We start from the raw sequence: 12878 nt of genomic DNA, 5'->3' as shown, positions 1-12878 counted from the left end.
TCCTCTGGTCCCGTGACTAAATTTATTGTATCTGTTCTCTTCATATACAAAATTAAAAACTTGAAAAGCTCATTTCCAGTGTGAACTTGAGTCCCTCTGTTCACGGAGACAGAAGTCTCAGTCTGCTTTTACCACATGGGGACACAGGGTCGGGGGTGGGTATGGTATTGGGGCAAGGGCCAGAGGAACAGAGCAAAGAAGGAGGGAGCAGCCACGAGCCACTATCCCTGAGTTACAATTCACATTTTAAGAAGGCTCAGGCTGCGGTCAAGTCTCCTTGAAATTCTGGGGTGACCGGTGATTTCCCTGAGGAAGGAGGCAAAGGCCAAGATGCCCTCGGACCAAGGAAGAGCCAGGGCCTGCCCCGGCCTTCTGTCTCACGGCCCAGCCAACAGCCCTCCTCATCATCACAGTGTGCTCTGGGTCCCACTCTGCAGGACCATGGACCCTCCAGCGGAGGATCCAGGGCTCTCCTTCACGACCTGGCCAGGTAAAGGAGGACGGGGATGCCACCTGGGAGAGTCAGAGGAAGAAGGCGATTCGGGAAGCCACTGTCTTGCAGCCATTGGAGGAAAAGAGCTGCTCGTCTTCGGGGAAGAACGTGGTGCTGTCCAGCACGGCCTGGACCACCTCATCCCGGGGCTCCAGGCCCAGCTGGGCCAGCTCGTTGAGCACACAGTGCCGCACGTGGTGCCGCTGGAGTGGCAGGAAGGGCACCAGGACGTCCAGGAGATGCTCTTCCATGATGCCCGAGCACCAGAAGCCATCTGCAGGGCGGAGCCATGGAAAGAGGCTGTGCTTCACAGGGGTCAGCCAGGTCCCCGCCCACCCCCACAGGGAAGGAAGGACAGGAAGGCTGCTGACCTGAATCCTCCCAGCCCCGTTTGGGTGCTGGGCTGGGGGGAGGCTGTCCGCCAGCCCCGAGTGCCAAAGCCTGGGCTGGAAAGTACGGGGTCGGTGGGCTGAGCATCTGACCTGGGAGAGCCTGGCCCACCCCCAGGGAGTCCAGCCCAGCCCTGGGTGTGATCTGGGAGTGAGACCCCAGTCTGGAAGCCCCTCTGGCGTGGGGTCCTCAGCTGAACTCACGGTGCGGGTTGTCCAGCACAGCCTGGGAGATGACTGGCTCCAGCTCCTGCAGGCCGATCTCTTCACGTTCCCGGCGGCTGCGCCATGCCTCCAGCACGACCTGGTTGATTTGCTCGCCACCAGTGCTGCTAAAACCACGGGGGACGTAGACAGTGAGGGCAGGATGCAGCTCTGGTTTCCCACATGCCTCCTAACAGGACCTGAACCAGGGGCCCAGCTCAGTGCCAGCAGGAGCCAAACTCACTCAAAATGCCCCAGGAACTGCTTCCCCTCTCCTGAGCTCATCCATAACCATGACCCCGGAAGTTTGCCTGTCTGTGCCACGCACTTTACGGTTTCTATTAATAGGACACTTTTAGGTCCCTTACCTACTTTCCGTCACTCAGCCTCAAGGAGGACAGTAGGGCATTAAGACTGGCCCTGCTGTTCAGAAAAGGAGATGGGAGCTCAGAGAAGTAAAGTGATTTGCCTGAAGAAACACAGCTAGGACTCTCAAGATGGGACTGGTTCCTAGTCCTGTTTTTCCCAGGCCTGTGTCCTCTTGGCCACAAAAGAGGGAAAACTCTTAACCCAGCAGGAGTGCCACAAAAAAACGAGGACTAAGAGACTGAACCTAGGCTTTGTCAAAGGGGAGTCAGACACCTTGAATGATGGTATCACCAGTGAGGGTATGGGGGACTTTGGGGGGAACCCAAATGGGCCCTGGTGGGGAACAGTATTCTGCTATGGGACCATGAGACCAGACTGGATAGCTGAGACCTCTGACAAGTGTTCCTGCACCAATGCCCGCTGCAAAGTTGGCCCCACCTGATGAAGATGAAGATGGCTTTGCGATAGTTGGTCCCATAGACAACCCAGGAGGAGCCCAGGAAAGGTCGTAGGACTTCTATCAGGCCTGGGGCCAGCTTGTCCATCTCATCGAAGAGAAAGAGGGAGCGGCTGCAGGCAGTGAGGTTCCCCTGCACCCAGCTCTTAAGATCCTTCTGTGGGAGAGAGGCGAGAGTATGAGGGGGACTGGAGCTGCTTTCCCAACCCCAGATCCCTTCTCAAAACAAGAACTAATGGGGCTTCCCTGGCGGTCCAGTGGCTTAAGACTCAGTGCTCCCAATGCAGGGGGCCAGGTTCGATCCCTGGTCAGGGAACTAGATCCCACACGCCTCAACTAACGATCCCACGTGCTGCAACAAAGATCAAAGCTCACGCACACTGCAGCTAAGACAGATGCAGCCAAATTAATAAAAACAAATATTAAAAAGAATTCATCTTTTCAGGAAGATATGGTCTCCCAAAGAGCACCGATCCCTTAATGAGGCTGGTGGTGAAACTGTGGCCCAGAGAGGGTCAGAGAGTAATCCAAGCTCACACAGCAAGTCAACAAGAGAACAGGGACACAGACTCAGGCCTCACACCTGCCTTGTGAGGGGGCTCCTTCCCTGACACCTCTTGCTTTCTAGAAAAGGGGAAGGCACCTTCCTGCTCCCTGAACCTTCACAACAGAGTTATGACAGCTGAAACAGATCAGCCTGTAAAGTACCTTGCAATCAACAACAATAGTCGAAAGAGCTAATATTTCCTGAGTGCTTACTCTGAGCCTCAAAAGACCTTACTCTAAGGGTTTTACAGAGAGAAGATAATGCAGGTTGTCTGGCAAAGGTAAGTGCTCGATAAATAACACCTGCGATTCTATAATCCCTTGTCCCTCACAACAACCCTGGCACGCAGGTACCATTACTGGCCCCCAGGGATTAAATCAAGCATTAAATCAAGAAACCCCGGCCAGGTGATAGCACCCTCAGCTTTGTTTAGGATGGGTCCTGAGGGCTGAGGCTGTAACTGGCTGTGTTGCCTGGAGCAAGGGATTCCCCTCTCTGGGCTCAGGACTCACTCCCACCCTAGTGGAGTCACCCTACAGTGCCGGCAGAGGGTGGGCCAGGACACTGCCCGCCTACCTTGTAGCGCTCCATGTGGCTGGGGTGGGGGAAGTGGATAAGTGGGGAAAAGTGGTGCACATGGGGGCTACGGAGGCCATCCCGGAAGAGGTAGTGCGCCAGCAGGGAGCTGACATAGGACTTGCCAGTGCCGGTCCAGCCATGCAGAGAAAGGACCAACGGCTTGGTGGGGGCTGGATCCTGCAGGAAAGCCTTCAGTGCCTTCACCACCAGCGACCTGGCCAAGTGCTGGCCCGCCAGGTGCTGGGCCAGGTCACACTCCAGACCTAGGGCCACAAGAACAATGTCGGAGATTAGGACACACGTCCGCAGCGGAACAGTTTCAGGAGGAAAGTCATGTCTGGGAATCCGTGTTCTGGGACGTTTTTTTACAAGCCGTGTGCAGAAAGGGAGTGAGGTCCTTGGGAGGTGGGGGGAGGGGGGATGTCCTCTGCCTCAGGCTGACTCAGCTCTGCAGCACCCCCACCAGGTGGCCCTCTGGGTCGCAGTTCAGTCCTAAATGGTTGCCAGCTGTCAAGAGGGTCGGCCCCAGACTCCTGCCCACCTTCAGGGCAGGCTTCTCCCCTGATGGGCCAGTCCAGTGCGGAGGTCTGAACTGCCCACCCCCTCGACCACCACCCAGGGCTCTGCTGTCAAAGGCATCTCTCCATCCTGACTTCCAAACAGGCATCCCTAAGCCCTACCCCCAAGTCCTGTGCCCCAGGCTCTCAGGGTCCCTCAACGCCGGGCCCACTTCCAGCCCGGGCCGTCTGGAAGTCTCGGGGGGTCTGCCCTTGGGTCTACTCTCCACGTCTGGCCCCTGCACAACCCCGGGATCCAAGGTCTCCCCTAGTCCGCCCGGCTCTCCGGTCTGGACTCCTTACCCTGCAAGTCGGGCCGGAAGTCACACTCGCAGAAGGAGCCGAAGTTGCAGCGCAGCGAAGTCAGGTCCCAGGAGGCGTCCGCGGCCGAGACCAGCCAGATCAGCCCGAGGAGCGAGCCCCAGGGCTGGCAGCTGAGCGTCGCAGCCGCCATCCGGTGAGGCCGAAGCTGGGTGTGGGGCCGCCAACCGCCTCGCGAGAACTACGACTCCCGACGTACATCTCTCCGTGGCGGCCTCCTCCTGCGGCCTACAACTCCCAGCTCCCCTCGCTCCCGTCTCCAAAGCCCTCTCTGAGGTCCCCCATAGGCTTGCAAGGCGCCCTCCAGGGGGAGCCCGCGAACCGTCCAATCCGGGACTGCGCACTGCGTTTCCATGGCCACGGTAACTGAGGGACCATCACAGCCCCGAAAGAATAATAAATGACGGATTATGACCACCAAGGGTGACGTAACAACTGTAGCAAAAACTTGTGCGGTACCTTGTAAGGCGCCTTTTCTGTGCTCTTCACCCCCTCTTTTTATATGACAAAAGAGCGCTAATAGCTTTTGGTGAGCACCTGTTATATGTCCTTAACGTACTGTGCCTGTATATCTCGGGCTTCCCAGGTGGCGCGAGTGGTAAAGAACCCGCCTGCCAATGCAGGAGAGGTAAGAAAAGCGAGTTCGATCCCTGGGTCGGGAAGATCCCCTGGAGGAGGGCGTGGCAACCCACTCCAGTATTCTTGCCTGGAGAATCCCATGGGAGGAAGAGCCTGGTGGGCTACAGTCCATGGGGTCCCAAAGAGTTGGACACGACTGAGAGACTTCGCACAAATGCATGCCCCTTGTATATCTTATGATAACAGTACCTCTCATCAGCGGGATGGTGATATTTCCATGAAGTACAGGCACATGAAGTGTTTTGGCTTACAAAGTAATAAATGATTATTGAAAATCCATTATAGAACTTCCCTGGTAGTCCAGTGGTTAAGACTCCGTGCTTCCACTGCAGGGGGCACAGGTTTGATCCCTAGTAGGGGAAATAGGATCTCGCATAACCACCGGACATGGCCAAATATATATATATTTATCCATTACATATGAAACATGGTGGTCCCTTACCTAGCAGCTACTATGTGCTAAGTGCTTTAACAGTAGCCCAAAGGGATCAGTTCTGTTATTGACCCAATTTTATTGAAGAGGAAATCTGAGCCCAGAAGATTAAGCCCCTTATTCAAGGCCAGTCAACTAGTGAACTGAACCCGTCTGGCTGCTGCCTAAGATCTAATGCAGTATGTTATCCAGCCTCTCTTGGTTTCATTCAAACTCCAAAGAAAGGCAATGCCAAAGAATGCTCAAACTACCACACAATTGCACTCATCTCACACACTAGTAAAGTCATGCTCAAAATTCTCAAAGCCAGGCTTCAGCAATACGTGAACCGTGAACTTCCAGGTGTTCAAGCCCTTTTTAGAAAAGGCAGAGGAACCAGAGATCCAATTGCCAGCATCTGCTGGATCGTCGAAAAAGCAAGGGAGTTCCAGAAAAACATCTATTTCTGCTTTATTGACTATGCAAAAGCCTTTAACTGTGTGGATCACAATAAACTGTGGAAAATTCTGAAAGAGATGGGGATACCAGACCACCAGACCTGCCTCTTGAGAAACCTGTATGCAGGTCGGGAAGCAACAGTTAGAACTGGACATGGAACAACAGACTGGTTCCAAATAGGAAAAGGAGTATGTCAAGGCTGTATATTGTCACCCTGCTTATTTAACTTATATGCAGAGTACATCATGAGAAACGCTGGGCTGGAGGAAGCACAAGCTGGAATCAAGATTGCTGGGAGAAATATCAATAACCTCAGATATGCAGATGATACCACCCTTATGGCAGAAAGTGAAGAAGAACTAAAGAGCCTCTTGAGGAAAGTGAAAGGGGAGAGGGAAAAGGTTGGCTTCAAGCTCAACATTCAGAAAACTAAGATCATGGCATCCGGTCCCATCACTTCATGGCAAATAGATGGAAACAGTGGAAACAGTGGCTGACTTTATTTTTGGGGGCTCCAAAATCACTGCAGGTGGTGATTGCAGCCATGAAATTAAAAGACACTTGCTCCTTGTAAGAAAAGTTATGACCAACCTAGACAGCATATTAATTAAAAAGCAGAGACATTACTTTGCCAACAAAGGTCCATCTAGTCAAGGCTATGGTTTTTCCAGTAGTCATGTATGGATGTGAGAGTTGGACTACAAAGAAAGCTGAGTGCCAAAGAATTGATGCTTTTGAACTGTGGTGTTGGAGAAGACTCTTGAGAGTTCCTTGGACTACAAGGAGATCCAACCAGTCAATCCTAAATGAGATCAGTCCTGGGTGTTCGTTGGAGGGACTGATGTTGAAGCTGAAACTCCAATACTTTGGCCACCTGATACGGAGATCTGACTCATTTGAAAAGACCCTGATGCTGGGAAAGATTGAGGGCAGGAGGAGAAGGGGACAACAGAGGATGAGATGGTTGGATGGCATCACCGACTCCATGGACATGGGTTTGAGTGAACTGCGGGAGTTGGTGATGGATGGGGAGGCCTGGCGTGCTGCAGTCCATGGGGTCTCAAAGAATCAGACACAACTGAGAGATTGAACTGAACTGAACTGGACTTGGTCAAAGTTTCATGAAGCAAAGGGCCCCAGATGTATCAAATTCAGTGACCAGGCTCCCCAGGCCTCCGCCCACTGTGGGGTGGTGATGCACACTGCCCTCCTTCTCTGCCCATGGAATCAAGACAACTGCCTTCCAGGCCCTCCTCAAAGATTCCTGCCCCACCCACCTCACACACACACACACACACACACACACCTTTTGGGGCCACGTTCCAAAACTTGAAAAGAGGTGAGTAGTTCCCACTGCTGAGAAAAGGCGAGAACTCCCGGTCAGGACGCCCCAGGTCCAGCCTTCCTCATTCTGCTGCTGAGACTCAGGGAAAGTCCCTTCTCCCTCCAGTTCTGTTTTCCTGAGGAAAGCTGGAATCTTAGGTTTCGTAAAGCCCTTCCACCCCCAAACATCTAGGATACTGGACTGCGCATTTGTGGGAAGCTTTGCTGTGGCTTCTAGAGGCAAAGAAAGGGGAAGGAATGGGGGCAGGTCAGTAGTTCTCCTGCTGGTGGGAATTAGCTATTTATCACCCTTCTGGCCTGTGAAGAATGGTGATGCTGCCATGAGGCACAGGCACATGGACTGTTTGGGCTCACAAAGTGATCAATAAGTGATCACTGAAAACCTATCATGGAACCTCCCTGGTGGTCCAAGTGGTTAAGACTCTAGGACAGGGATTGGGTTTTAGTATTGGCTGTAATTTATAGTCCTTGAGTGATGAATATGAGGTGACAGAGGGTAGGAGTGGTGGCTGGCATTGTGATGATAGTTTATGGAATGTAAACCTTTATATCTAAATATATATAAAATGCCAAGATTTTCTATCTTAAACAAGATTTTATGAATCTTACAATGTAAGTTGGGTTTGTCATTATAAATGTTCTCTCCTCATAAATACATAGGGGTTATTTTAAAGTTTCTGAATTACTTATCCTAATAATGACAACTTCCAGGCGCCCGAACCTAGAGGAAGGCATGGGTAGTAATAGCTTTCTGTACTAGACGCAGAAGTCCTCAAGTATGTAGAGCCTATCCAGCTAACCAAAACAGGTGGACCTTGAAATAAGACTGATTGTAAAATAAATGTCAACTTTGGGATTTGGCCCAGCAGAATTAGAGCAGGGGTGAATATCTGCCTCCCTAGTATTTAGTACCTCTTCACTCACACAGAATGTAAGTCTCTCATTCCTTGGTGAAAAGATAACTTGAAGTCAAAATAGGTAACGAATGCATAGTTTTTCTTATTTTCTTCTCTCCAACCTCTTAATCTCCTGATATTGTAGTGTTGCAGGACTTTACTGCAGGTGAAAATAAGGAATTTTATACCTCAGGCAGGCATGGCAGGTGGTTGCACAGCAGAAAAGCAAAGGGAGAGAGTGATGGTTGGATTGCTTTGATCAACTCACTGAATGGAGTTTGTATTTTGATTTTCCATATCCCCTTTATCCTGTCAGTCACCACCAGTCTGGTCTTCATAAAAATACACTACTTATTCAAAGCTTTGTGCCAAATTTCTTAAGCATTTATAATGGAGTAAAAAATGCCTTTAATTTTTACAACAGTCTTAATGATTGGTCCCAGTGTCAAAAAAGTCCCTTCTATTTGAGACATTTTTAAGAGATGCATCTGCAAGCCCACAGAATTTATCTCAGTGGGACATATGGAGGGAAAGCCAACTGAATCTCTGCTTTATTACTCACCAGTGAATTCAGGTTACATTGATCAAATGCCCTTTCCCATACGAGCCATTGCAAGATAGCCTCTAATACATGGTGCATTCCATAGCAGTAAGCAAAAGTCTAGGTCTCACAGGATGGGGCTTACTGCTAACAAACTTGTCAAAAAACATTTTTATATTAACTAGATATTAGAGAAGGCAATGGCAACCCACTCCAGTACTCTTGCCTGGAAAATCCCATGGGCAGAGGAGGCTGGTAGGCTGCAGTCCATGGGGTCTCAAAGAGTCGGACACGACTTCACTTTCACTTTTCACTTTTATGCATTGGAGAAGGAAATGGCAACCCACTCCAGTGTTCTTGCCTGGAGAATCCCAGGGACGGGGGAGCCTGGTGGGCTGCCGTCTATGGGGTCGCACAGAGTCGGACACAACTGAAGTGACTTAGCAGCATTGGCTGTAACTCTGGCTCCTGGTACAATCTAGAAATGTTTCAAGTGCAAAATGAGTATTTGTTGAATGAATTGTTTCCACCTTTCACCTGAGAAAAGACACATCCACCCCCAAAGCCCCCTGACAGGAAAAAAAAAAAAAAGAGTCATAAAAGTTTATTATATGAAAGAAAGAACATGGTTTCTATACATATATTTACAGAACAGACAGATGTATTTACAGCCAGAGGGAGGCCTTGGTGTCAGGCTTGGATTGTGGGCGGGGGTTGGGGGGAACAGATGCCCGGAGAAGAGTGAGGAGGTATAAGAAGCCTCCTGTGGCTCAAACACAGGGCACCCTCAGCAGGAAGGGGAGAAGCAGAAACTGGAGGGAGAAACAGGGATTCCAGTTCTTCCTGAAGGGAAGCCTGGTGAGAGTGGAGCAGGTAGGATGGAGCCCAGAGTCTGCATAGACCCTGGAGGTGCACAGGAGATCCTGGAGTTGAACCTGGAATATTCTCAAGCTGATCACAGTGTCCCTGGGGTGCTCTGGGGCAAGGTCTGTGCCCTTCTGTTCCCGTTGCTGCCCGCAGCTGCAGAGGGGAAGGGTCTGTGGGGGTCACAGCTCGCTGGAGCGGACAGCAGGCTCCAGTTTGTGGGAGAGGGCAGTGAGGACCTTGTCGAACTTCTCATAGCGTCGGGCCTGGCTGCTGCTGGCACCCTGGCTGCCCCATAGGAGGCGCATCTGGAACTCAGTGCTGAACACCTCGAGGAGCTCTGGCTGGGCCTGGAAACCTGCAGGGTGGGGCACAGGGGTCAGGGGACCACCATCTGGCTAGGGAAGGTCGGGCTCCTACTCAGAGCCACCACATCCCTCCCAAGGGACCTCCCCCCACCTCTGCCAGGGATCCCACAAGGTTTGTGGATGAACATAACCAAGCAGTTTAACACCTGGGCTTTGTCCTACTCTTCCTTGATAGCTCAGTTGGTAAAGAATCCACCTGCAGCGCAGGAGACCCTGGTTGGATCCCTGCGTCAGAAGATCCGCTGGAGAATGGATAGGCTACCCACTCCAGTATTCTTGGGCTTCCCTTGTGACTCAGCTGGTAAAGAATCCGCTTGCAATGGAGGAGACCTGGGTTTGATCCCTGAGTTGGGAAGATCCCCTGGAGAAGGGAATGGCTACCTACTCCAGTATTCTGGCCTAGAGAATTCCATGGACTATATAGTTCATGGGGTCGCAAAGAGTTGGACACAACTGAGCGACTTTCACTTTTCACTTTCAATAATTTTTTTTAAATGTTTCTTAGTTGCAGCATATGGGTTCTTTCATTGCAGCACACGGGCTCAGTAGTTGCGGTTTGTGGGTTTAGTTGCCCTGAGGGATGTGGGATCTTAGATCCCCGACCAGGGGGTCGAACCTGCATCCCCTGCATTGGAAGGTGGATTCTTAGCCATTGGACCACCAGGGAAGTCCCTGCAATATATAATTTTAAAATGACTAGAGGGACTTCCCTGGTGGTCCAATGGCTAAGACTCTACACTCCCGATGCAGGGGGCCTGGGTTCAATCCTTGGTCAGGGAACTAGATCCCACATGGCACAACTAGAAGATTCCAAACGCTGCAACTAAACATCCCATAACCTACAGTGCAGATGGAAGATCCTGTGTGCCTTGACTAAGACCTGGTGCAGCCAAATAAATAAATAAATATTAAATAACAATAAAATAACTAGAAAATAAAATATCACTGCTAACTTGGGGTAAGATACTGGGTGATTCTTTTCTTTTTTTGTATTTTTCTGTAAGCCCCAAAATTTGTCATAAGAAATATATATACATTCTGTAAGTAAATGTAAACAAATTTTGTTTTGTTTTGTTCTCTCTGAAGAAAGACAGGAAAGACGTATACCAGAATGCTCACAACATTTACCAATAATTACCAGGTAATTGTTGGCGATTTGTTTTATCTGGGTTTTGTTCAGCTGTTATTTCCAGTTTGTCTACAGTGAGCTTTTGTGACTTAAATATTGCCTAAAGAAGTAAAAGGTAGCTTGTCTGAAGCCATTGTCTCTGCTTCTTCCATGAGAAGGCGTTCTACTTTCTGATTAAACTGAGAGCTCCTTGAAGACAGGGTGAGTCTGCCTCAGACCCAGGGCCCCAGGCCAAGTGCTTTGTAAACAACCTTGTAAAGTGGGCTTGTCAGGATGCCCACTTCACAGATGAGAAAGTTGAGGCTCAGAGAAGCTAAGATACACAGCTACTGTGCTCTTTGAACCATCTCTGTGTCCCCCAAGCTGACCTGGTGCCTGCCACTAACAATTACTTGTCAAACTGCTGAATGAGTGAAGAAAAGGGGTGAGAAAAGGAGTCAGGGAGGGGTGGGACGAATTGAGAGGAGTGCTGACACATGTACATTAGTATATGCAAAGCAGACAGCTAGTGGGACGTTGTTATATAGCACAGGGAGCTCAGCCCAGTGCTCTGTGACAACCTAGAGAGGTGGGATGGGATGGGGAGGGAGCTTCAAGAGGGAAGGGACATATGTATGCTTATGGCTGATTCATATTGTTGTAAGGCAGAAGCCAATACAACATTGTAAATCAATTATCCTACACATTAAAAAAAAAAAAAAAAAGAAGTCAAGGAGATGGGGCAGCAAAGAGGGATGGAGAAATCTGAAGGGATGTTTGGAGGAGAAGGGAGAGTAAGTTATGCGGAGGGAGGCCCAGGCTGCAGGATTAGCAGTGGCTTGCCCCCCAGATGCAACCAGTGACTCACCCTGCAGTTTGACTTCGGCATTGGTGTGATACAGGCCTCCATGGTGTGCCACCGTGCGGGCAGCCTCCAGGTGGGCCAGCACCACCTCCACACCATGCTCCGTGCTGCCCCAGGGCTCAGGGCCCTCGGCGGGGGCTGAGTCACACTCCAGCAGAGTGATGAGTGGCAGGATGTGAGGAAACGTGGTGTTGCTCAGAGGCGGGCCTTCTGCAGGGAGGGAGGCGTGGCCTTTAGAGGTCTCAGAGGAACCCACTGCCCACCAAGGTCCAGAAACCAAGGATGTGTTAGGGGAAGGGCCCTGCCTGCGGTCCCAGGAAGAGCCCCCAGGATTCTGACTCAGGAGACAAACCCCTCCCTTTGGATTCCTCCAGCTGAACCCACTGTACCTTGGCCCAGCCCAGGGGCTGAGGCTGGACCTGGACATGGCACACATATTTGCCAGGTGCAGAAAGTGAGCGCACGAACGGCCTGCACAGAGCTCAGTCAAGCCCTCGTCATCCTCCCTACTGAGAGAGTCTGGGCCAGCCCAGAGAGGGCTGGCACCCGTCCGAGGTCACACAGCAAGATGGGGGAGGTACCTTTGCCCTCATTGAGGCTCTTGAGGAATGGCTTGAGCGTCTTCTCATAGAGGATGGCACCCTCTGTGTGTCGCTGCCGCAGGGTCACCCATGTCTGTTCCAGCCGGGCAATCTAGGGAGATCAGACTATGAGCGACTAGCCGGGGAAGGGGCCTGCTGGGGCCACAGGCCAGTATGCTAAGCTGACACCCAGATGTGGGATAATAATTATTAGTATAGTCACCATTCAGGTCTCAGGGACAGGGCTGATGGCTTTTCACAGGTCTCCCATGAAGTCCTCGCAACAACCCATTTTACAGATGAGGGAACTAAGGCTCAGAGAGGACAATAAAGGCACTCCCCTCATGAGACTGCTTTAAGGAATCAGTGTTTCTAAGTACTCAATGTACCTTGCGCATAGTCAATGCTTGCTAAATGCTAGCCAATTTATTCTTTCAACTCATAGAATGCTCCTCAATCATTTTACAGGTGGAGAAACGGAGAGCAGGAAAAGGAAAAGACTGTCTGGAAGCAGGTCAGCACCTAAAGGACTCAGTTCTCCCAGTTACTCTGTCACCAATGCTGCCTAAAAGGTCCTCAAGTTCTTCCTGATTCAACAGACAGCCGTCCCAAAGGGACACATATCAGGGCTCCTCGCAACAGAGACTAGTTTATGTCCAGTGCTACCTGGGTCTCTCAGTACCTGGGCCATATCCAGGGCACCCATGACCGCAGCGAAGCTGAACATGTTGCCCATGGTCCCTCGAAGCTCGGCTGCCAGTTGGATGGTCTTGTGCAGGAGCGCTGCCCGCTCCTCAGCGGAGCCCGTGCAGCCCAGGATGTCCACGGCCAGCATGATGGACATGGTGTGGAACCTGTTGGAGCGACAGGGTCAGAGAGGCGGGG

The 12878-nt window shown here is 51.1% G+C and overlaps 2 protein-coding genes across 7 annotated transcripts in view; both read right to left on the bottom strand.

Moving 5' to 3' along the window:
• Nucleotides 1-3: 3 nt before the first annotated feature.
• TOR2A (torsin family 2 member A) lies at nucleotides 4-4126 on the bottom strand. Of its 4 annotated transcripts, none has more exons than XM_055399073.2 (5): nucleotides 3899-4119; nucleotides 3036-3301; nucleotides 1894-2069; nucleotides 1087-1211; nucleotides 4-767 (listed from the first exon to the last, which is right to left on the bottom strand). In XM_055399073.2, exons 1-5 carry the CDS (start codon nucleotides 4047-4049, stop codon nucleotides 523-525), a joined length of 963 nt encoding a protein of 320 aa, XP_055255048.2. In that variant the 5' UTR covers nucleotides 4050-4119; the 3' UTR covers nucleotides 4-522. The 4 variants fall into 4 exon arrangements, with proteins under 4 accessions (XP_055255048.2, XP_055255047.2, XP_088697262.1 ...); XM_055399072.2 differs by having other exon boundaries at nucleotides 1087-1214; nucleotides 3899-4116; XM_088841136.1 differs by having other exon boundaries at nucleotides 1087-1214; nucleotides 3161-3301; nucleotides 3899-4036.
• A 4669-nt stretch (nucleotides 4127-8795) lies between these two features.
• SH2D3C (SH2 domain containing 3C) overlaps nucleotides 8796-12878 on the bottom strand; it is a 34934-nt gene continuing 30851 nt past the window's right edge. For all 3 annotated transcript variants that reach the window (XM_055399643.2, XM_055399644.2, XM_088841135.1), the window contains 4 exons: nucleotides 12676-12847; nucleotides 11994-12105; nucleotides 11416-11622; nucleotides 8796-9429 (listed from right to left, as the gene is read on the bottom strand). In XM_055399643.2, coding sequence (XP_055255618.2) covers nucleotides 9254-9429; nucleotides 11416-11622; nucleotides 11994-12105; nucleotides 12676-12847 — 667 coding nt within the window. In that variant the 3' untranslated portion in view covers nucleotides 8796-9253. The remainder of the gene's footprint in view (nucleotides 9430-11415; nucleotides 11623-11993; nucleotides 12106-12675; nucleotides 12848-12878) is intronic.

The sequence above is a fragment of the Moschus berezovskii genome, chromosome 11 (assembly GCF_049115385.1).
Source record: "Moschus berezovskii isolate FMDL1 chromosome 11, NW_MosBer_1.0, whole genome shotgun sequence".
In the NCBI taxonomy this organism is placed as follows: Eukaryota; Metazoa; Chordata; class Mammalia; order Artiodactyla; family Moschidae; genus Moschus; species Moschus berezovskii.
Note: the sequence above shows the minus strand (reverse complement) of the source record. Positions and strands in the feature narration are given on the sequence as shown.

Bases quoted from the DNA above. Each gene is read 5' to 3' on its own strand.
- TOR2A (XM_055399072.2), bottom strand. From the start codon at position 4,049: ATGGCGGCTGCGACGCTCAGCTGCCAGCCCTGGGGCTCGCTCCTCGGG. The intron at 3,302-3,898 runs GTAAGGAGTCCA...TTGTGGCCCTAG, and splicing joins CTTCCGGCCCGACTTGCAGG to GTCTGGAGTGTGACCTGGCC. The intron at 1,215-1,893 runs GTGGGGCCAACT...CCGTGGTTTTAG, and splicing joins GCCATCTTCATCTTCATCAG to CAGCACTGGTGGCGAGCAAA.